The sequence below is a fragment of the Lagopus muta genome, chromosome 5 (assembly GCF_023343835.1).
Source record: "Lagopus muta isolate bLagMut1 chromosome 5, bLagMut1 primary, whole genome shotgun sequence".
Classification (NCBI taxonomy): domain Eukaryota; kingdom Metazoa; phylum Chordata; class Aves; order Galliformes; family Phasianidae; genus Lagopus; species Lagopus muta.
The window spans coordinates 9,097,897-9,120,346 of NC_064437.1; the positions used below are offsets into that span (position 1 = coordinate 9,097,897).

The window sequence follows — 22,450 nt, forward strand, 5'->3', positions numbered from 1 at the left end:
CTATCATCCCCTGGATTTCTGCTCTCCCTTGGCTCAGCCCGCCCTGTGTCTGCCCTTGCCTTGTAGAACACGTCCCGACAGCCTGCGCCCGGGTGGACGCCCTGCGCTCCCATGGCTACCCCCGGGAGGCTCTGCGCTTAACCGTTGCCATCATCAACACCCTGCGACTGCAGCAGCAGAGGCAGCTGGAAATTTACAAGCATCAGAAGAAAGGTAGGAGCAGAGGGGCTTGAGAAGGGGCCCGCAAGTGCTGGCCGGGGTGTCCCAGGTGGTGGGGAAGACTCTCAGAGCTCAGAGGTGGGGGAGCACCATGTGGGACTATGTGCACCCGAAATGACAAACTGTCCATTTGCTTGAGTCCAGTTGCTTGAGCCAAAGTGCCGCTATACCCATACATCAAGGACGCAGAGATGCCCAGGGACACAAGCTGTTCCTGCTGTCTGGTTGCGTGCGCGGATTGCACGGGTGATAGCAGGTGATGCTGCTTGCCCGCAGCACTGCGGTAGCTGGCTGCTTGTGCTACCTCCACACTGCGTTTACATTTGCTGAGTAACATGGACAGGAGACTAGACCAGCATCGCTTATTTTGCATTTGCAGTTGGCAGAGAGTTGGGGCTGGTTGCTGCATTGCTGATAGTGGTTTGGTAACTCCTCTGGGCCTTGCTAGCTCAGCCAGTTTGAGAGCGTGCCTTCCAAATCATTCAGGCAACCACTGCTTTATGGACATTCCTGTGTGCTCCTGGGGACTGAGGTTGAGCCACTGCATCTCCTCCAGCCTTTTGGGGCACCTTTTTGTACTGGGTTCCTGCTCTTCCTATTGTCTGAGTGCCCTTGTGGTGGCTGCTCTGAGCTGCTCGTGGCCGTTGGAAATTTCCCATGGCCCCTGGAGGTACCTGTGTCCCTAGCCCATGGGGTAAGAAAAAGCCTCTGGTCTTGGAGACCTCTCTGGGTGGAGAACCCATCATAAAATCCTCACTATTAATTTCTTTTTGTTTTTTTTTCCCTCTTCTTTTTCAGAGCTGCTGCAGCGAGGTGCAACAACCATCACCAACCTGGAGGGCTGGGTAGGCCACCCTCTGAACCCCATCGGCTGCCTCTTTCTCACACTGACCGAAGCTTGTAGATTAGAAGAGGAAAATTGCCTTGAAATCTCAGGTACTGAGTGCTCTCTCACTCTCTGCCAGGCAACTCCAGCTGGTCCTGGGTGCAGTGCTTGGCCTCAGGGCTCCTGAGCCCCACACTTCCTGTCCCCAGCCCTGGGGTTTGCAGCAGAGCAGGGCAGCTGTTTGGCAGAGCTGAGCCAAGATATGCTCATCTGGGAAAGGCTTTGTTATCAGCTGTGTGTCCTCTTGCATGTGTCTCAGGGTTCCTATGTCTCACAGTCGAGAGCAAGGAGAAGGGTGAAACCTCACATTTCCATCATCTTTGGGTAACCAAAGGCAGGCAGCAAAGGAAGTGTTGGGTCTTGCTTCTGAATTGGAAAGGTTTTTTTCTCAGCCCTCTAAGAGGCTCCTCTAACTCTTGTGTACCTCTCCCTTCTTCCAGACACCGGGGACAGCAAACCCCCTGTCTACCAGCATGTGCCCGTCACAACCGGCAGCCAAGATAGTGGCGAGTCCTACCTGTCCCTGGCCTTGGAGGTGGCCCTGATGGGGATGGGCCAGCAGAGAGTGATGCCTGAAGGCCTCTATGCCCAGGACAAGGTGTGCCGCAACGAGGAGCAGATCATAGCCCGTCTGCAGGACCTGGAGCTGGACCCAGTGCTGGTGCAGACCCTGAGGAAGCAGTGCATCCTGCTGCTGGAAGGTGAGGGCTTCTCTTTGGGGTAGCAAAGACAGCTTTGGGGTAGCCGTGTACTGGTGCTAGTGATGTACTCGTAATAACAATGGCCAATGGGCTTTGCTTCTAGGTGGCCCCTTCAGCGGCTTGGGAGAGGTGATCCACCGTGAGAGTGTCCCTATGCACACCTTTGCCAAATACCTGTTCTCTGCCCTGCTGCCCCATGATGCCGACCTAGCGTACAAGCTGGCTTTGCGGGCCATGAGGTTGGTGCATGACTTGTTCTGATTTTTGTTGTGGGGAAGACAGACGTCTGATGCTCCCTTTATCCGTGGGGACGTTTCCTTTCTGTAAGACCTGGGATTGATGATGCTCAGGTCAGGAAATGAGAGTGTGGAAGGGCTGACATGGTTCTTCCACTGCAGCAAGTGAAGCTGGGCTCCTGCTCTTTCCCTTGACTTCCTGAGATTTTCAGGCTTTGGAATATCACCACTCAGGCAGGTAACCAAAAACCACTGCAGAGGCCCTGGGGAAATGTACTGCTGCTTCTGATCATAACTGGGCATCTTAAGGAGAACCAGATGATGCAGACAGGAGTGCTGTCGGGCTCTTTGACATAAAAGGAGCACAGAGGGAGGAGGATTTTCTCTTTTTCTTTTTTTTCTTGCCTTTTTGTTGTGTTTTTTTTTTTTTCCCCTGATGCTTGTGTTTTTCCTTCCAAGTTTATAAATCACTTCACGGATCATTCTCCTCTTTTCAAGTCGATCTGAGATTGATCCCCATGCCCATGTGGCGTGCATGCAGCCCAGCAGCCTCTGCACGTGCATGGCAGCAGGAGGCTTTCAGAGGCACTGCAGGATACAGCCCCCTCCTCGCTCCCCATCACCACATCCTGGGGCTGATCTGACATTGTCTCCTCTGTTTGTCCTTCAGGTTGCCAGTGCTGGAAACCACAGCACCGTCCGGTGATGTGACTCACCCCCACCACCTGGTGTCGGTGGTCCCCAGCAGGTACCCACGCTGGTTCACCCTGGGGCATCTGGAGTCACAGCAGTGCGAGCTGGCATCCACCATGCTCACGGCGGCCAAAGGTTGGTGTGGGACCAGGGGTGATGGACAGGTAGCTGCCCAGAGGCTGGGGAGGGATTTGGTGGGGAGCAATATTGCAGGAGTGATAGGGAGGCGGTCTAAGAGTGCTGGAGTGCTTGGTGTGGGAAGCACTCAGCAGCCTCTCCAGAATTGGGAAGCCCTTTTGAATCCTGTAGGATGTGAGCGATGAGATGTGGCTGCACAGAAAGGATTTTACTGGAGACAACTTTCCCTTTGCTCAAGTCTGACAGACAGCAGCAGAGCCTCCTTGCCCCATCCCTGGAAGTGCCCAAGGCCAGGTGGAATGGGACCTGGGCAGCTTGAGCTGGTGGGGGGCAAAGCCCACAGCAGGGGTTGGAATGGATGGGCTCTAAGGTCTCTTGCAACCTAACCCATTGTATGACTGTCTCCATCCTGTCCTCCTCCACCTCTCTGCTTGTCCGGGGCTGATAGCATCATGCCTCTCCTTGCAGGTACCTGGATGGAAGTGGCTTATCCTTAGTTTCTCAGCCCCTTGTGGGGATGAGAGCTTTATGCTGGGGCTGTAGAGCTGGTGGATTACATCTGTTTCTCCCGCTGTGTCTTTCCCTGGGTGTTCCCCCGCCACAGCATGTCCCAATGCGATCCTGTGTCCTCAGAGCGTTTCTCACCCACGCCCCCGCTAGCCATTTTTGGGAGATTTGGATGCTGGTGGTGGTGCAGGCGGCTGCTGTGGGAGGCAGGCGATATATTTAGCTATTAGTCATCTGAGATGTCTGTGTGTACCCAGGTGCAGTGCTAGGGTTTTCACATTGCTGTGTGTTTTTTTTCAGTTTTCTTTGCATGAGATTCATCTGCTCCGTTGGTGGCTATGGGAGTAGAAACACAAATCTGGAACAAGACAGGGTGATGGGGCGCGTCAGCATCTCTGGTCTGTGCTCGCACCAGAGGCCCCCTCCCCATCCTGTGTCCAGGAGGGGCTGATGTCCCCCACAAGGCTGAGCTGGGGGTTCAGGCTTGGGGTCAAGTCAGGAACCTGTGCAGGGGTCAAGTGGTTTCCAGGGAAGCATCATGATGCTATGGCCAGTAAAGGCATGGATAGACAGCACATGTTGGGTGATACAGTAAAGCTGGATGTTACCGGGGGGAGGCTGAGCCATCTGACCATCCTTGCCTGCATCCAGGGGACATGCTACGTCTGCGCACGGTGCTGGAAGCCATCCAGAAGAACATCCACTCCTCCTCCTTGATCTTCAAGCTGGCCCAGGACGCATTCAAGATTGCCACACCAGCCGACAGCAACTCAGACACAACACTCCTCAATGTTGCGCTGGAGCTGGGGCTCCAGGTATAGGATTGCACGCGTGATGCTGGTGGCCATTTTGCCCTACTAACTCTGGTGATGGTCTTCTACCAAGCACATGGTCGCCCATGGCACGCAGGGGTCTCGTGAAAGGGGTACATTCATCATTGCATGGCCTAGAGAGGGTAGAGCTCAGCCTCTGCTGAGGTCTGGGGGCAGTTTTGGGTGAGGCAGCCCTTGAAAGCCTCACGGGGAGTCGATAGTGAGCAGGGTCATGGAGAATTTGGGGGAGCACCGTGGTGTTAAGTGGCCTCAGTGGATCCCCATAGGGTAGAGGGTCACCCTGTGTTTGTCTCGCAGGTGATGCGCATGACCCTGTCCACCCTCAACTGGCGGCGGCGGGAGATGGTGAGGTGGCTGGTGACATGTGCTACGGAAGTGGGTGAGTGTCTGGCCCACATGTGGTGGAAGAAGAACGGGCACAGGGATCCCTAAAGCCACTTGTGGCCCTGGGTTTTAAGTTTCTGAGCTCTCCTGACCCCTGTGTCTCTCGCAGGAGTGAGAGCTCTGGTGAGCATCCTGCAGAGCTGGTACTCGCTGTTCACCCCCACGGAAGCCACCAGCATCGTGGCGGCCACGGTGATGTCCCACAACACCATCCTGCGCCTGAGCCTGGACTACCCGCAGCGGGAGGAGCTGGCCAGCTGCGCCCGCACGCTGGCCCTGCAGTGTGCCATGAAGGACCCGCAGAACTGCGCCCTGTCCGCCCTCACCCTCTGCGAGAAGGACCACATTGCCTTCGAGACCGCCTACCAGATCGTCATCGACGCCGCCTCCACTGGCATGACCTACACCCAGCTCTTCACCATCGCCCGCTACATGGAGCACCGGGGCTACCCGCTGCGGGCCTTCAAGCTGGCCTCGCTGGCCATGACGCACCTCAACCTGGCCTACAACCAGGACACGCACCCGGCCATCAACGACGTGCTCTGGGCCTGCGCCTTGAGCCACTCCCTGGGCAAAAACGAGCTGGCGGCCATCATCCCACTGGTGGTGAAGAGCGTGCACTGTGCCACGGTGCTGTCGGACATCCTCCGCCGCTGCACCATGACGGCCCCAGGGCTGGCCGGCATCCCCGGCCGCAGGAACTCGGGCAAGCTGATGTCCACCGACAAAGCACCCCTGCGGCAGCTGCTGGACGCCACGATAAGCGCCTACATCAACACCACCCACTCGCGGCTCACCCACATCAGCCCGCGGCACTACGGGGAGTTCATCGAGTTCCTCAGCAAGGCCAGGGAGACCTTCCTCCTGGCGCAGGACGGGCACATACAGTTCGCCCAGTTCATTGACAATCTCAAACAAATCTACAAAGGCAAGAAAAAACTGATGCTGCTGGTGCGGGAGCGGTTTGGGTGAGCCAGTGGTTTGGGCAGGGTCCGGCCGCAGCACGGGGACTCGGGAGAGAAGAAGGAAGGAGAGCGGAGAAGACCTTCCCCCCATCGGCAGAGGCTGCTCCGTTCCGTTCTTCTGTTTCTTTTTTATTTTATTTTATTATTTTTTTTTTTTAATGTTATTTTCTTTCTCGGATTTAACCATTTCACACGCTGAGAGGATCCAGAGATTCTTTGGGCACAAACCAAAAGGCAACCAGGAAAAAGGATGGTTTGCTCAGCCCCTGCCCTCCCTTGCCAATACCAAAAGCTAACCTGGAAATCTAATACCTCTTTCCTGAAGAAAGCGGTCGCTGGAGGGATCGGAAGGTTGCAAAGTGCAAAAATCTTTATAATATGTTGGGGGAAAAAAAAAATGAAAAAAAAAAAAAAAGGAAGGGGAAAAAAAAAAAAGAAAAGAAAGAAAGAGGGAAAGAAAATGAAAGAGAAGGATGAAAGAGACAAAGAGCAAAGGAACCTGCAACACTAGAACCTCATGCGTCACCAAAAGCGATGGCTTTGCAGAGCGCTTCTCCCGCCCGCCCGAGACATGCAAACTCCTCTATTTGTGAAGATACTTCAATAAAAACAAGTTAAAGTAACTGTTCTCAGGGATTGCTTACTAAAAGTAACACACACACAAAAAAAAAAAGAAAAAAAAAGAAAAAAAAAAGCATTTATGATACTGTAAATACTATAGTATATGTGTCAATTATTAAATTGTAAAGTTATAATTATTTATAATTCTGTCTTTTATTTGGGGGATACTTGAAATTGTCGTGGGCTGGGGGGATTATTTTTATTATTGCTATTATTATTATTATTATTATTATTATAACTATTATTTAAAAACAAACAAACAAAAACCACCACAACCACAGACAAAAAGAGGAGGAAGCACGCAAACATTCTCAGGTTTCCACGGCATCGTCGGCAGCAAGAAGGGTGTGGGGGGAGGCGGATGTCCGCACTCAGCTGGGAGCACCGGGACGGACGGACAGATGGAGGGAGGAGCAGCAGCCTAGCGCTTGAGGACAGCGAAGGAAAGGATGAAGGACTCTGCTGGGATGTGCACAGACTCCGGCTCCCGAGTGGCAGAGGACGGCGCGGGAGCGACGCGGGCACCCAGTGGACATCGCCCAGCTCTTCGCCTGTGCCCCACGGGCGCCCATGTGTGAGTGCGAGGTGCGTGGGTGCGTGCATGCCTTCATCTTGGGGGGGAATGGGGCTGCCTGGGGGCGGCTGGACTCTCCCATCCCGTCCCACTGGGAAGGCAGGGATGGATGCTCGCCCCGAGCCCGCAGCGGAGCCTTCGGCCCCCGGCCGGCAGCTCTGAGGTTTTGCTTCGTTATTTTTCCGACGGGTTGGGAGGGCTGGGAGGGCCGGGGCCAGTCTGGACAGTGACTTGTAGTTAGGAACATGGGCTAGTTATCTGCTGTCTGGTTTGACTTTAATTTTTGGAAAGTGACTTTTGTCTGCGCTCCGGCCAGGAAACCAATTGTACTCAGTATCTGTCGCCACCGAAATAGCATTCTTCAACCAGTCTGTTTTTCTTCTTTTTTTTTTGTTTTGTTTTGTTTGTGTGCGTGTGTGTATGTGTGTGTGCGACCTCTTCATCTGATGTTTAATAATAAAAGGGATGAACATTACCATGCGTATGTACCGTGTTTCTCTGAAGCCAGAGGGATCTCCAGACAGCCTCATGTTGAGTGCAATGCAAGCATGGCACATCCCCAGTGTATGCAGCATCTCAATCCCCCCTGTGGTACCCAGCACCCTAAGAAGGCTCACAGAGAATCATGTCCAATCCAGGATGTGATTCCTCACTGTGCTCAATCCACTCTACAGCTGCCCTGTGTGCTGTGGGATGTGTTGTTGTATCCCCAGGCTCAGGATACTGCCAACACCCAGCTTTGCTTTTTGCAGTCGGTGCTGAGCCCCAGGCACAACTGCTCGTGGGGAACAGAGGAGATGAGATGTGTGGCTGGGGGATGGTCCAAGAAAGGCTATGTGATGGCCTTGCTAACACTATGCTATCAACTGCTATTGCAGCCAGCATGGCAGCATCTGGTGGTGCTGGTGCCTGGAGGGTGCTGGCTGTCTCCAGGTGAGTCCTGCCAGGTGGACCACCAACTTCATAACAACCTGAATCACGGTCATGCTGCCCATTTCCACCTGAGCAGGGCTGTGGCATTGGTTGTTGAGGGCTTTGGCAGTGCTCATGCTGAGCCCAGGGTGGCATGGGATATAAGCCCTGAGCTCCCCATGAAAGTGCCAGCTTTAGGTACCCCTTCTCCCCTGGCAGGGGTGAGTGCATCCCCAGTGCCAGGAGATGGCCATTGCATTCTGAGCACATCCCCTCTTGCAGGTACATAGCATAACAATGCATAGACTGCAAAGGAACAGCGACCCTGCTTCCCTGGTATCCCTGCTTCCCCATCAGTGTCCCCTCACCAGCAGGATGGGGATCAGGGTCTCCTTGGCCTCACATGCTAATCTTTTCCAAGGCCAATTCCCTACTCCCAGCTAGAGCCATGCAGGTGCTGTGGAGAAGGTGCTAGTTTAATGCTGCATCACAACCTGGAGCAAGCTACCCTGTGACAAAAACATATTCAGGGTAGTTGTGCACAACCTGAAGTCCTGTCCCCAGGCTCAGCCATGTTTATTGATGTGGCGGGAATGAGCATGCACAGCCTCCACAAAGGCACCCACATGCTCAGGGTTCATGTCTGGGTAGAGGCCGTGACCCAGGTTGGCAATGTAGCGTTGGGTTCCAAAGCTCTCCAGCATTTTCTTCACCAGCTCGCCAATCTTCTCCTGTAGATGTCACAGGAGACCATGTATCAGTCTCAGCAGGTTGATATACCTGTCCCCACCAGTCCTGCCCCCATCAGCCTGGGACATCAGCCAAGGTCACAAGAGGGGAAATGGGGGCAGGAGGCCCATGGCTCACCTTGGGTGCATAGAGAGCACAGGGATCCAGGTTTCCTTGCAGGGTGACACCTTTCCCTACCTGTGCACTGGAGCAGGGAGGAAACAGGTGAGTTGCTGTGTGTGATGCAGAGATCAGGGGCAACTGTAGGACCCCTAGAGCAGCTCCTGGATGCTGTGAGCTTCACACAGCACTGGAGCTTGGCATCCCCTCCTCTGCACCAGAAAATTCCAGGCCTGCGATGCAGCAGGGCAGCCAGACAAAGTAAGAGTGCTGTGCCAGACTCTTACCGAGCTTCCTGGGGCTGGATGGTCCAGTCAAGACCAACAACCTCGTAGCCAGCTTGTGCCAAATCACGCAGTGCGTAGTGTGCATCCTTCGCAAAGACAATCTGGGGAAGGAGGAGATGGGCAGTAACTCCAGGGGATGGAATCCAGATGCCAGGGACAATGAGAGACACAGGTACAGACACTGTCACACTGCTACCTTGGTAGCAGCCCTTTGTACCCTCTCCCAGCCTCCCCCTCAGCCATAATCCTCCATGCACTCCCAGGAAACAGGGACATCCCAGGCAGCTTGGATTTACCATGGGCACCAGTGGCAGTGCCTCTGCTTTCAGCTTGCTCTTAACATCCCGGGCGATGTCTCGGATGTATGGCAGGGCGAACTCCTGAAACTGTTCTGGGCCTAAATGCCCTGCATGGGACTCAAACAGTTGGAGCGCCTGTTGGATAAAAAGGGCCGGGTGAGCTGCAGGTACCATGCAGCGCCTCGGTCCCTCATCCCACAAGCTGGACCCCTCTGTTTCTTGTCCCCAGTCCCTGCCCTCCTGCTAGGACCTGTCCCCACGCCCCAGGACACACCTGTGCTCCAGCAGCCACCTGCCCCACGAGGTAGTCAGTGACAACATCAGTCAGCAGCCGTAGCAGTCGGTGGCTTGCTTCAGGGTGACGGTACAGCCAGCTTTTGGCCTTTGCCATTGTAGCAGAGCCACCCCCTTCAACCATGTAGGACATAAGCGTCCACTGCAGGAAGGAGAGGAGCAGGGTGAGATGGAAAACATGTGAAAGGGTTGGTTGTGGGATCGGTGCTGAAGAAGGACTTGTGTACACGAACAGCAGCCCTACGCGTTCCCTGCCTACAAGCTGGTCCTTGCAGCTCTGGAGGTGCCAAGACCAGCATTACTCCAGAGGGAAGAGCAGGAAAGCCCACTTTGCAGACCCATATCACTTACAGGTGCCCCGGAGAAGCCGATGAGGGGCACCTTGCCCTCCAGGCTGTGCCGTGTCAGTGTGATAGCCTGGAAGACGTAACCCAGTTCTGCAGTCACGTCCACTTTCTGCCGTAGTTTCAGTAGATCCTCCACCTCCTTCAGGGGCTCTGGAAACATGGGTCCTTTGCCGGGGACCATGACAACCTCCATGCCCAGTGCCTGGCGACAAGGTAGAATGGAAGAGGCAGGAATATGGCAGTTCTGGATCCAGCCCCATACCCAGTCATTGCTCCCCACCACTGACTGTGACTCACCTGGGGCACCACCAAGATGTCAGAGAAAATGATAGCAGCATCCAGGGGGAATCGTCTGAGTGGCTGTGGATAGTGGAGAGAAAAATGCAGAGTGGGTGAGGGTTTGAGTCCCTCTCCCTGTGAGGGCTGGGCACACACGTGGGGTGCAGTGGGATCCCCAGGGTGGGGCAGGGCCCTATCTGATGCTGGGGGTCGCTCCATGGATCAACTTGGGGACCTTGAGTCAGGTTTTGGGCTGCACAACTTACTGAGTCACTTGAGGCTAAGGGCCAGGCCTAAAGTTTCTTCCACCTCTATCCCAAGAGAGGAAATGGGACACAGCCCCTCCAGAGAACAATCACCTGCAATGTCAGCTCACAGCACAATTTGGGACTCCGGCAAGTGTCAAAGAAATCCTGAGCGGCCCGGGTCTCCCGAAACTCTGCAAGGAACCAGCCATGGTGACAAGCAGTGTGCTGGCTTTCCATTGCCCCCAGCCCCCAGCCCTGTACACCACCCCTCACTCACCAGGCAGGTAGCGTCCCGCCTGCCGCATGCACCACACTGGGGTGTGCTCCGTCTCTTCGCCGCGTGCCGCACGCAGGAACGTGTCATTCTTCAGCTTGGGGAAGCCCTTGGGGCTGCAGGAGGGACAGCAGACAGGGCTCGTCATCATGAAGGGCGCTGGGCACCCCAGAAGGTCCCTGGGGCAGGGCCGGTGGCTCCCCAGCCAACGGCTGCAGGGAAGAGTTTGCTCCAAGCTGGGACCATGGTGACAAACGCTGACTCTGTCACCCGCCAGGGCCTCTTCCGGGGCAGCAGGGCCCTGCTAGGGGACAGGCGATGCCTGGCCCGGGGCTCTGCGAGATTACGTTATCACTGGCAGCAGCTGCTCCCGTAGGGGGAGGCTGGGGGCCTGCAGGGCCCGGCGCTATCTGGGCTCACACGCCACACGTCCCCAGCCTGCTCCTGAGCTGGGCCCCAAGGAGGGGACGCAAGTGGGGGTCGTGCAGGGCTCAGCCCTGCCGCGATGGGAGGCAGCCAGAGGACAGACCCCAACACCTCCAGAGCGGGGCCGCAGCGGTGCTGGGATCAGCGCCCTCAGGGCCGCCCCGGGTGTCTCCAGCTCGGTGCCGCAGCACGGCGCTCAGGGTCGCTGATCCCGGTGCCACCCCTCTGTCCGCAGCGCGGGATCGCAGTGCCGCGCACAGCTGACCGCGCGAGGGACCCCGGGGCCACCCCGGTGACAGGCGCCCGAGCCCCACGCGCAGGCACCACGGGGTGACCCCGCGCCCGGTAACTTACAGGAGCCGCTCGCCGCCGTCCATCCCGCGTCGCTTCCCGCCCCGCCCTCGTCCCCGCCCCGCCTCGCCCCGCCCCGCGGTCGCCGCCATCTCACCGTAACCCCACCCCTCCGTACGCCGCACGGGCGCCGCCATCTTGCCCCGCCCTCATCCCTCTGTGCGCCGCCATCTTGCTTCGCTCCCCGCTTTTCCGTACAGTTCGTGGGCGCCGCCATCTTGCCCGCGGGCGCCGCCATCTTGCCTCGGCGGCGGGCGGGGTTTGCCGTAAAGCCGCGAGCACCGACCACCCCCCCACCTTCCCTCACTCCTGACGCCGGTGCGCGGCCCGGAGGTGCGGAGCGTGATGCGGGCGGGCGGAGAGGCTCCGCACCAGGTGCTGGGCCGGCTGCGGTTCCTGCTGCAGTGCAGCGAGTGCTTCCGCAGCGCCCGGCCGCTGCCCGCCGCGCTGTGCTACGTGCCCCGCGAGGTGCAGTACAAGATCTGCAAGGACCCCGCGGCCGCCGCCTCGTCCCGCAGCCTGCTCAGCGTCTGGGACGGCCCCGGGCCGGCGCGGGGCTCCAAGCGGGCGGCGCGAGCCACCATCGAGGTGCGGAAGGGCGGCTGCCTCCGCGCTACGGGCGAGGAGTACTGCAACGGCGCGGGGCTGTGGGTGAAGCTCAGCAAGGTAACGGCCCCGCGCTGCGTGGCGGGGCGCCGGGCCGAACGCGGGGCGGAGGGCAGCTTGGGGCCCGCGGTGGCTGCGGAGGGGCCCGGCGCCCGGAGCTGGGGTGGAGGGCCGACCCCTGTGGGCGCCTCGCTTCACCCCCCACCCCCGCCGCCTCCGGTTGTCCTCCGGCCGCCTCCCTCCCTGCCTCGTCGCTCCTGTCGCTGCCCCGTGCCCCCGTCCCTTTCGGGCGCAGGCCTTGGCGACGCCGTGAGGCCCGGGGCCTTGCATGCGGGTTCGTGCCTGTGGAATCGTGCCGTCATTCAGGATGGAAACGATCTCTGAGATCTCCCAGTCCGACCCCACCCCTTCGTGCCCAGTGAGCGCATCCCCACGGTTGTGGAACGCCTCTGGGTACGGTGACCCCATCACCTCCCTGTGCAGCTGTGCCGCTGCATTGCTGCTCTTTAAGAGCAGAAATTGTTCTTAATATCCAGCCTGAACCTTTCCTGGGGAGACTTAAGGCTACTGCCTTTCATCTAATTGCTGTTACCTGGCAGGAGAGCCCAACCTCCGCCTTACCACAACCTCCTTCAAGGAGTTGTAGACATCCAGGGGTTCCTTACAGGATGTATTTTCCCCTACAGGAGCAGCTGGAAGAGTACAAGAGCGGCTGTGATCTGGAGGAAGGCTGGGTCCTGGTGTGTAAGCATGCAGAAGGAGGGGACAGGCTGGTCCCAGTTGAGTCCACAGAGAGGATCCAGAGGCAGCAGCAGTTGTTTGGGGTTGATTACAAACCTGTGATCAGGTATGGGGTTGTGGCTCACATCTACCCTTCCACATAGGTTGTGGAAAGTGATATGATTCCCAGGCTGCTTTATAAGCACGTGTCTAGCATCTTGCATTCCTTGTAGCTGGGAAAGGTGCAATATGCAGGAAACCTCAAAATCTGTCTCCAGAGTCTGACTTAGTCTGACTTAGAAAAGAAATTAAGGTTTGCTGCCCACAGTGAGAAGCTGGAGAAGCCTTAAACCTGAGATCCCTATTTTAGAGCCTTGAGCTTATTTGTAATCTGAGCCTACTGTCTTTATTTGATGTCTCGGTTCCTTGCATGTGTGAGAGCAGAGAAGTTCTCATCTGCTCATATTGTGCTGCTTGAGATTTTTATGTATTTTCCCTTGGTTCTTTGTGTTTTGGACTGAAAAGTCCCAGCCTGCTTGGCCGTTTCTTATATTAAAGTGACGCAATAGGGAACCCAGACATGGAGTTACTCAGTTCTGCTCGGTCATTTTCACCAATGCAGCTGGGGTTATTGGCTGGAAGAAGTAAAGACTGTCTGAACAGAACAGGCGTGTGATAAAGATATGGAGGATGAAATGTGGTGTGGCTTTAAACCCGAATCTTCCCCTTCCAGCTACTTTTCGAGTACCTGCTTTTTTTCCCCTGGGATTCTCTCATTCCATCTTGTTTCAGGTGGGAGCAAGTGGTGGATCTGACTTACTCCCTGCGCCTGGGAGCAAAACCCAAGCCCATGGACCAGGATGAAGCTGCAGTAGAGAAGCTTCGGTAGGAGCTGTTTCATGGTGTCTGCACACTTCAGCTGTGGGTGGGTACAAGCTGCTTTCTCTCCCTTGCTGCTCAGACAGCCATCTCTTGTAAACTGAGGTGTGGAGCAAGACAGGCAGTGGAGAAGCTGAGCTCTGCTTAACACAGTCTTGTCCTAGATAAGTCAGCATGAACCAGAAAACAAGATGAAGATCAAGGCAGACATGGGCCTACCCATGTCCTGACCCATTCACCTGGCAGGGGTTGATACAGCCTTGCTGTCCCTGGGTCTCTAAGATCATTAACCTCTTTGTCCTGGTAGGTTTGTGCCTCCAACATGGACTTACGAATGCGATGAAGACCTAGTGCATTTCTTGTATGATCATATTGGGAAGGAGGATGAGAACTTGGGCAGCGTCAAGCAGTATGTGGACAGTATTGATGTCTCATCCTACACGGTGAGTAGTTTGTAGGGTAAAGGGACAGGGCTCGATCAACCCTGCTGTGCCATGGGGCTGGGGATTGTGCATGGTGGGTGTGCTGTCCTACTCTGGGATGGTCTGGTCTGTGTTATGTGGATGTGGGGGATAAGGTGGAGTCTTGGAAGGGGAATGCAGCCCCTGGATGAACTGTGCAAGCTGTGGTCTGGTAAGTAAATACTAATGCTAGCTGCTAAGCTGATTTTAGGGAGAGTTTCATGCTCTTGTGCGTGTGACATCATAGCACCTTAGCAGGCCAGTCCCAGTGTCTTGTGCTGTCTGTGCTCCCCGTGTCTACCCTGAGGCCAGCAAATAGGAACGGGCCAGTTTGATACCCTCTGGCTCTATGATTCATGGCAAAAGTAGCCACTAAGGAGAAACAATCCTATCCCTCTCTGACTTGCTCCTCATTCACTGTCCTTTTCCAGGAAGACTTCAATGTGTCGTGTCTGACGGACAGCCATGCTGACACGTACTGGGAGAGCGATGGGTCGCAGGGCCAGCACTGGGTGCGGCTCAACATGAAGAAAGGCACCATTGTCAAGTGAGGCATCTCTCCCTTGTGTGCTGGCTCACTGCTGGGATGGGCACTGCAGCCCCTGTGCTGTGCATGAGTCCATCGTGGCCCTAAGTTACCGTGCCCTCCCTGCTCCTTGTCCTGTGCTCTGGCTGTGGGTTTGAGCAGCTCTTAGCCAGTGTTGTCACAGGTACCTGGGGGTCTCAGTGCCATCTGCATGTGCTTGGTACAGGTGTGGCCAGGCCGTGAGGGAGGAGCAGTGGTAGTTGTTCAGAAGCAGAGCTCTCTCTTCATTTCTTGTTTCCTTTTGCAGGAAGCTCCTGCTGACTGTTGATACCACTGATGAGAACTTCATGCCCAAGCGCGTCGCCGTGTACGGGGGTGAGGGGGACAATCTGAAGAAACTGAACGATGTTGGCATTGATGAGTGAGTGGATGGAGGTGGGAAGTGTAGTGTGGCCCTTCCGAGGGCTTGAGGCACTGGGCATCCCAACTACAAGTTGTCATGCCAACTGCAGCCTCACTTTAGCGGCTCAGGGTCTTGGGAGAGGCATTTTCCATCTCTCCAGTCTAACACTTTGAAACCCCATTCCCAGTTCCTGCAATCCTGGCCTTTCATATGGGGGGACTTGCTGACGGTTAGCAACTGGCACGGCTGGGTTAATTCAGAGAGCTGTGCTGTCTTATTGAACAAGACATTGCCTACGCCTGAGGTAGCAGGAGGTTTGGATATTCGTGTGAGCTGTGTGGCACTGCTGGTCTGGGTTTCTCCTGCAGCCTCCCATTCTAAAGGATGCAACTTTTTCCTTACAAGCAGCCGAGTGAATTTTGACAGGTTGGGCAAGGGAACAGCTCTGCAGCCTCTGTCTGTGCTGTGCTTGCAGGAGTTACATTGGGGATGTGTGCGTCCTTGAGGACATGACAACACACCTGCCTGTCATCGAGATCCGGATTGTGGAGTGCAGAGGTAGGGCTAGGAGTTATGGCCACATCTATAATGCACCTGTGAGATACTGTACAGTGAGCTTATTTCTGCAGCTTGTACTTGGCCAAGTACTCCAGGGCAACTTGAGGATTTGCGAGCCTTGTGCTTTCAGCCTGTTTTTCTTTTCCTTGCCTCTGATTTTGTTGGTTTTTTTTCCTCTTCTTTAAATTCCTCATTTCCGCACAAAAGTCTTTCTAACTCAGTGCTCAGCCCCAGAGCTGGTGAAGCTGGTCATGCTCCTAGTGCTTCTACTTGGAGATGGTACTGACGTGCTGCAGCTGGAAGGCTTACTTTCTTGTAGGCTTAGCGTATTATCTGTGGTCTTCCTTTGGCAGATGATGGGATTGATGTTCGCCTTCGTGGCATCAAAATCAAATCCTCCCGACAGAGGGACTTGGGGCTCAGTGCTGACATGTTCCAGCTGGCCAATTTAGTACGCTACCCCCGCCTGGAAGGGACAGACCCTGACCTGCTGTACCGGAGGGCAGTGCTCATTCAGAGGTACTGTATGGGAGTGCAGGGGTGGTGCTGTCTGCAGTGATTGGTGCCCTCTGCAGTGCAAGTAATGGCTGGGAGCTCAAAGCTCAGTGACTCCACCTGGAATGGGCATCCTGGGCCTTGGAGAAAATAGCAGAGGTTTTCTTGGGTAGCTTCCATACGTTTTTAAGAGGACTCTTGCAGCTCAAGTTCAACGTTCTGTGTGTTGCAGGTGCAGCATATCTGTGTTGTGGGGGAAATAGGGGGGCAGATGCACACAGAGTCCCTTGCAAGGGGTGTGTAGTTGCTGCAATGGGAATTTAGTGCTACAGGCTCTGAGATTTAAAACATCAGTGACTTGTATTTGGATCAGTTGTTACTTTTCTATTTGTGTCTGGAGTGCCTGGCCTGGAATAGGTTTGTGAAGGCCCCTTTCCCTTCAGGGTGTTGCAGTACCTTCTTCTTTGGGATTTAGGTTCATCAAGCTCCTGGATAGTGTCTTGCATCACTTGGTGCCAGCCTGGGACCACACTGTAGGCACATTCAGCAAACTCAAGGTGAGTTCCTCTGTGTCTTGTGGGGCCTCAGTGAGGCAGAGCAATTGCACTTGGGCTGTGGCAAGGGAGACAGGCAGCGCTTGTTGCTTTTAAAGCAGCTCAAGGGAAATACCTGGCTGAGCTCCTTTCATTAAAGCTGTGAAAGGCGATATTGTTTTGAGACTGTTTTCCTGCTAGAACATTGATGTGGAAATGTTGTAGCTATGCAGTAAAAAGAAGAATGAAACCAAGGCTCTGGGGGTGAGAGCACATCACCCAAAAAAGGACTCAGAGCGTAGCTGCACTGGGTGTGTGAGCTGGGCATACGTCCCCTCGTAGATCCCAGCCCAGCACACTCTGTTCCTGCACTTGCTGCCAGCAGTTTTGAACTGGCTGTGTCTGGATGGCAGGGCTTCTTACCAATAACTACTTTCTGGCTTTTGATTCGTGTCTTTCTCGTAAGACTCAATCATCCTTCCAGTTGTCTGTTTTCCTCACATTCTCTCCCAGAATGTGCCGGGCACTGCTAGGGTAGTCCAACTCTGTGTGCTTCCAGGCCTAGTGCTATAGAACACTGTAATCCCTGTGCCAGCTTAGCCTAAAACCCAGAGTGTTTAAGGATTCTTGTTTGTCTAGCAGAGCTTGGTTTCATTACAAGTAGGAGGAATAGTAAGACTCTTGTTCTGGTGAAAGTGAGGGAGAGTCCAAGCAACATTAGAGTGTGAGTATCAGATGACTGCTGATGGAGGGAGAATTGGGCTCGGTCTGTCTCTTAAGCCAGAAAGGAAAGTCTTTGGAGACAGAAGATCAGCTAGAGAAAATACTGTTGAGGAGAATGTGGCTGTGTGTGGGAGGTTGTGGTTCTGGGGAGAACCTAGGAAGTAGGTAATGTGCTTTGGGCGCTGGACACTTCTGACGTTTAGAACTTACCTGTTGGCAGCATATCAAGCAGTTCTTGTTGCTGTCCAAGAGGCGCACGGCTCTCATTACACAGTGTCTGAAGGATTCAGAGACAAGCAAGCCCAACTTCATGCCACGGCTCTACATCAACCGACGTCTGGCTATGGAGCACCGAGACAACCCTGCCTTGGATCCCAGCTGCAAGAATGCTGTCTTCACTCAGGTATTTCTCCTCCTGGAGAGGAGCTCATGCTTTGAGGAGAGTGGAGCATCCTAAAACCAAAATGAACCAGGGGGACGTGGGTGGAGGGAAGAGCTTGGGAGCTAGAGTTACCTGGTGACTTCAGGGCTTCTTTACATGACTCCTAGGCTCTACAATTACATGGGCTGATGATCTCTTATCCAGGAATATCTGAATATCAGAGCTGATGTCTTTGTTCTGTATTAGGCTTTGTTGTTGACACGTTGCTAATGCAGAGCATAACGATCTTATTACACTGAAAGGACAGTAGAGAATTCTGTGACAATAATAACGCAGCTGCACACAGTCCTGTGGTATTACAGCAATTCTAATATTCCTCTTGTAGTTCTCCCTCTGTCTCCAAAAGATCTATTGCTCAATGTGTGCACAAACAGTTTTCAGTGTGCAAATGCATTTAGTGTACCTCTGAAGCTAGGAAGCTGCAAGTGGTGTAAAATACTGTAATTATGTCATGTTTTCAAAAGTGAAGGGCCCCTAGGCCACTTAGGGGTCAGTTTCAGTCAATATTTAAGGGTTTGAAACAAACGAGATTCCTTCCAATTTCCAGTCTTCACTTGGCACCATTTCTTCTGGAGAGGGGATACCAGCTTTGATCTCTACTTGTTGCAGGTATATGAAGGCCTGAAGCCCTCTGACAAGTTTGAAAAGCCTCTAGATTATAGGTAAGCCACACTGGGTGTAGGGAGGGGATCAGTACTGGGAGCATGTCCTCTTTAACAGCAGGGTGTTTGGCAAGCACCTGTGTGCCCTTTGTGCCCTCTGGAGAGGGTTTGCTAGGTCAGGAGCCAGCTCAGACACGGGACAAGGGCCTGTTCTCCCAAGGTGTTTCCTCCCTTCTGAGATTGCTGACTTGAGACTGAGGTTGTCTTAAGCCCAGGCTGCTATGCCCTAGGCCTCTGGCTTCCCTGCTCTGCCTGCTGCCTCCTCAGTTTCTCCTTGGATCTGAGTGCACGGAGCACCCCCAGCAATTCAGGCCTGCCTGGTTTTCTACAGGTGGCCGCTGCGTTACGACCAGTGGTGGGAGTGCAAATTCATCGCAGAGGGAATCATTGACCAAGGTAGGGGATGTGTGGGCAAAGGGGCAGACTTGGAGGTTGATGGTGCAGTTATTGCTGCAGGGGCTCTCATTTGCTCCTGGTGTTATTGCTGCTGGAGGAGAAAGGGAAGGCAGGTCACCTTGTCCTGCCACCCTCTGCAGTGCTGTGCATGAGGAGTACTGCGTGCTGACACTGGTGTCAGACCTCTATTAGTCACTAGCAGCAGCTTTGACAGTGGCTGTCCTACATGGGCCAGGCAGTGGTGTTGCTTCTATTGTCTTGTTTCCCCTGGTGCCTTAGGGCTGTGACAGGAGTCTGCTATTTAGCTCTGGACTTTGTTGGATCAAAACCCCTAATCTTGCTTCTGTGCTCCTGAGAGTCAGCACACAAGCAGTTTTATCACTAAAAATGCCATTCTTCTGGGATTGCAGGTGGTGGTTTTCGGGACAGCCTGGCAGACATGTCGGAGGAGCTGTGTCCCAGCTCAGCAGACACTCCTGTGCCCCTGCCCTTCTTTGTGCGCACATCTAACCAGGTGCTGTGGATTGGGATGCTTGAGGCAGAAAGTGGAAAGTGCCCAAAATTGTGCCTGTCAAAGCAAAACTGTTCGTATCCCCCTTCATGCCTGAGATGTATATCTTTGCTAGTCCAAAGCCTATTCTCATTAACTACAAAGGACTGAGTATGTTGCTTTGTGACATCTGGTTTTAGGATAATTTGATAAGTGCCTTACTAGGAACATTGCCACGGAGATTATGGGGTCTAGCCCTCTTCTGTTGTGGAAAATTCCCAGTGTCACTGCAAGAGCTGCTTGTAGTGCTTCATGCTGGGCTGAGTGTTGACTCTTATGCTTGTAGGGTAACAGCACTGGAGAAGCCAGGGACATGTATGTCCCCAACCCCTCCTGTAAAGACTTCCCAAAGTATGAGTGGATTGGGCAGATCATGGGAGCAGCTCTGAGGGGCAAGGAGTTTCTGGTGAGTTTTAAACCCCATCTCTGTGTGGAGGTTTGCCACAAAGGGAATTGCCAGTCCTCTTGTGCCACTTGTTCAGCAGGAACATGGGAAGGTCCCTGTGATCATGCACTGGGACAAAAGGTGTCTGTCAGGGTTTGGGGCTGAGAGCTCACAGCCTGAATTTCGTGAGATGCTGCAGGGAACCTGAGGGAGGGGGTCTTGTCTCTGCTCAGTTCTGTGTAGGCCAAGGTACCTGATGAGCCCTGCATGTAGACAGGGAATGTGGTGGAACCTCCACCGTGGTTGAACCCCATCTCTATCCTGGGGCTATCTCCTTTCTCACAAACTCAGCAGAACTGCCGTTCTCCTTCAGGTCTTGGCTCTTCCTGGCTTTGTATGGAAACAATTAACAGGGGAGGAGGTCAGCTGGAGCAAAGACTTTGCTGCGGTGGACTCGGTGCTGGTGAGAGGCTGGTGAAAGGCTGTGCCTGTGCCTATTCCTTGTGACGCTCTGCAAGACTGTGTTTTGTGTACTTGCTCCTGTGTTGTACTTGCATTTTCCAGTGATGCGTTGACGAAAAATGCACAGAGAGGGCATTATTAGCATTTAATACATCTCACAGCTGATACAGACAAAGCAGTGCTGACTCGCTTTCAGCACATACAGTGCCCCAAGGTCTGCTAAAGCAGCAAGTGCAGCTGTAGGGCAGCATATCTCATGCTGCACTGTTGTCTCAGTCATTCTAGTCCCTGTCTGGGGAAAGCAGATGATGAGGGACCAGGTATATTTCTGCCCACTGGGCATCTCTCTAACAAGCACTCATCTGGGCAGGTGAAACTCCTGGAGGTGATGGAAGTGATGGACAAAGACACTTTTGAGTTCAAATTTGGGAATGAGCTGACCTACACAACAGTGCTGAGTGACCAGCGCATGGTGGAGCTGATTCCCAATGGCAGCAACACCGTGGTCCGCTATGAGGACCGTAAGGAGTTCATCCGTCTGGTACAGAAAGCTCGACTGGAGGAGAGCAAGGAGCAGGTAATGCTCTTCCATAGTGTGAGTGGCCACTGAATTTCCAGTGACGGCCAGTGTGTGTAGTGCTTAATGTCCCTGTGCTCGTTAGTGCGATAGCACACAGTCCTTTAGGGTGGTGGATGGCAACATAAGAAACAGAATTTTATTTCCAGCTCCAATACAGGCTTCCTAATTGAACTGGAATGCGTTTCTCTGGGATCCTATTCCCCTCTGCTGGTCCCATGGAGCATGGGAGCGGTCACTTGGCTTCAGTTCAGTAGTACTTGGGCTCAACCCTGAGCCAGGAAAGTAGGCAAGACACACTGCTCAACTGCCTTGGTTCTTTTTCAGATCATGGCTATGCAAGCTGGGCTGTTGAAGGTAGTACCCCAAGCTGTTCTTGACCTCCTCACTTGGCAGGAGCTGGAAAAGAAAGTCTGTGGAGACCCTGAAGTCACAGTTGATGCCCTGAAGAAACTCAGTAAGTGGAAGTCCTCTGCTGAAAGCTCATTCCCTGAAAGCAGAATGACTGTCTTCGTTCCATGCTGGGCCAAGGGGGCTGTGGGATGCACATAGTGGCTTTTATTATGATGACAGAGTGGGTCTGTGGTCTTCTTGCCCTTAGTTGAGTACTAACAGGATCAGGAAGGGTCCATGGATATGCACGGGATGCCATGCTCTAGTTTGTCCTGGAGGAGCTGAGATCTCTAAAACTCCTTTTCTGTATCCTCTGGCAGCTCGCTTTGAGGACTTTGAGCCACTGGACACCCGCGTTCAGTACTTCTGGGAAGCACTCAACAACTTCACCAATGGTGAGTGATTTGCTCTGCCACTGCACATCTGATGCTGTGACAACCCCTAAGTGCTGGCTGGGAACTGAGGGATTGAAACCACCCTCGTTGCTGCCTGGAACAGATGGGAGCCAAGCAGGAGCAAGCTGCTGGGACAAAGGAGATACCTGCAAGTGGCTGTGCTTGATCTCATATTGCCCTGGCATCTGTTGATACCTTTGTTCTCCCTTCACAGAGGATCGCAGTCGCTTTCTCAGGTTTGTTACTGGCAGAAGCCGCCTCCCAGCACGGATCTACATCTATCCTGACAAACTAGGGTGAGTCTGTTTCTTTTTCAGACTGCAAGGCTAGCAGACCAAACGAATCTGTGGCCTGCTCTTTTCTTCCTTGTTGGTTTGTTGATTCTAACCAGTTTGTCACCTTTCCTCAAGCTCTGAGACAACAGATGCATTGCCAGAGTCATCCACCTGCTCCAGTACCCTCTTTTTGCCCAACTATGCCACGTAAGTGTTGCAGCTTCTCTGCCACTGGGGGATTCTGTGTCTGGGCTCTCAGCCTCTATGCTGACCCACAGAGCCCCATTGCTTTACTATGCAACAGCATCATGTGGCTACTGTGATATTTTTTTTATTTTTTTTGTGAGCAGCTTTTGAAGCATAGCCTTCATCTTGTCATCTCAGATGCAGAAATGGCAACTCCTTCTTGTCTTTTTTCTTTCTTTCTTTCCCCTCATCCCTCCCTAGAGCCAAGGTATGTGAAGAGAAGTTACGCTATGCGGCCTACAACTGCGTGGCCATTGACACAGACATGAGTCCATGGGAGGAGTGATGTTGCAGCCTGACCAAGCAGCATGGACAATCACTTGACAAAACCATACAATGGGAAGAGCTCCCTTGTTCCCCCAGGTTATGTATATATAATAAACATCTAGGTCTGAAGCCTGGCTTCCTGCAGTGGTAACCAGTACCACTTTGGACACAGA

General features: G+C 53.9%; 4 protein-coding genes across 4 annotated transcripts in view; 2 read left to right on the forward strand and 2 right to left on the reverse strand.

Moving 5' to 3' along the window:
* ZSWIM5 (zinc finger SWIM-type containing 5) overlaps positions 1-5,932 on the forward strand; it is an 81,830-nt gene extending 75,898 nt beyond the window's left edge. Inside the window, 8 exon segments of the mRNA XM_048944975.1 lie at positions 67-213; positions 1,018-1,155; positions 1,546-1,806; positions 1,910-2,045; positions 2,713-2,870; positions 4,032-4,195; positions 4,511-4,592; positions 4,707-5,932. Coding sequence (XP_048800932.1) covers positions 67-213; positions 1,018-1,155; positions 1,546-1,806; positions 1,910-2,045; positions 2,713-2,870; positions 4,032-4,195; positions 4,511-4,592; positions 4,707-5,569 — 1,949 coding nt within the window. The 3' untranslated portion in view covers positions 5,570-5,932.
* AKR1A1 (aldo-keto reductase family 1 member A1) overlaps positions 1-22,450 on the reverse strand; it is a 357,612-nt gene that overhangs the window by 223,976 nt on the left and 111,186 nt on the right. The gene's annotated exons all lie outside the window — the stretch shown is intronic.
* Positions 7,094-11,609, reverse strand: UROD (uroporphyrinogen decarboxylase). The gene is given in 12 exon segments (XM_048944996.1): positions 7,094-8,400; positions 8,537-8,603; positions 8,806-8,906; positions 9,102-9,239; positions 9,379-9,540; positions 9,750-9,947; positions 10,043-10,105; positions 10,384-10,463; positions 10,550-10,662; positions 11,327-11,382; positions 11,385-11,434; positions 11,437-11,609. Coding segments are annotated over 12 exon segments (1,251 nt in total). The 5' UTR covers positions 11,495-11,609; the 3' UTR covers positions 7,094-8,235.
* Positions 11,547-22,406, forward strand: HECTD3 (HECT domain E3 ubiquitin protein ligase 3). Its single transcript, XM_048944976.1, has 21 exons — positions 11,547-11,989; positions 12,616-12,776; positions 13,442-13,534; positions 13,836-13,971; positions 14,421-14,536; positions 14,823-14,936; positions 15,394-15,476; positions 15,830-15,995; positions 16,447-16,528; positions 17,448-17,630; positions 18,279-18,331; positions 18,663-18,727; positions 19,138-19,241; positions 19,564-19,683; positions 20,036-20,125; positions 20,495-20,701; positions 21,029-21,158; positions 21,415-21,489; positions 21,704-21,785; positions 21,900-21,971; positions 22,212-22,406. Exons 1-21 carry the CDS (start codon positions 11,669-11,671, stop codon positions 22,294-22,296), a joined length of 2,538 nt encoding a protein of 845 aa, XP_048800933.1. The 5' UTR covers positions 11,547-11,668; the 3' UTR covers positions 22,297-22,406.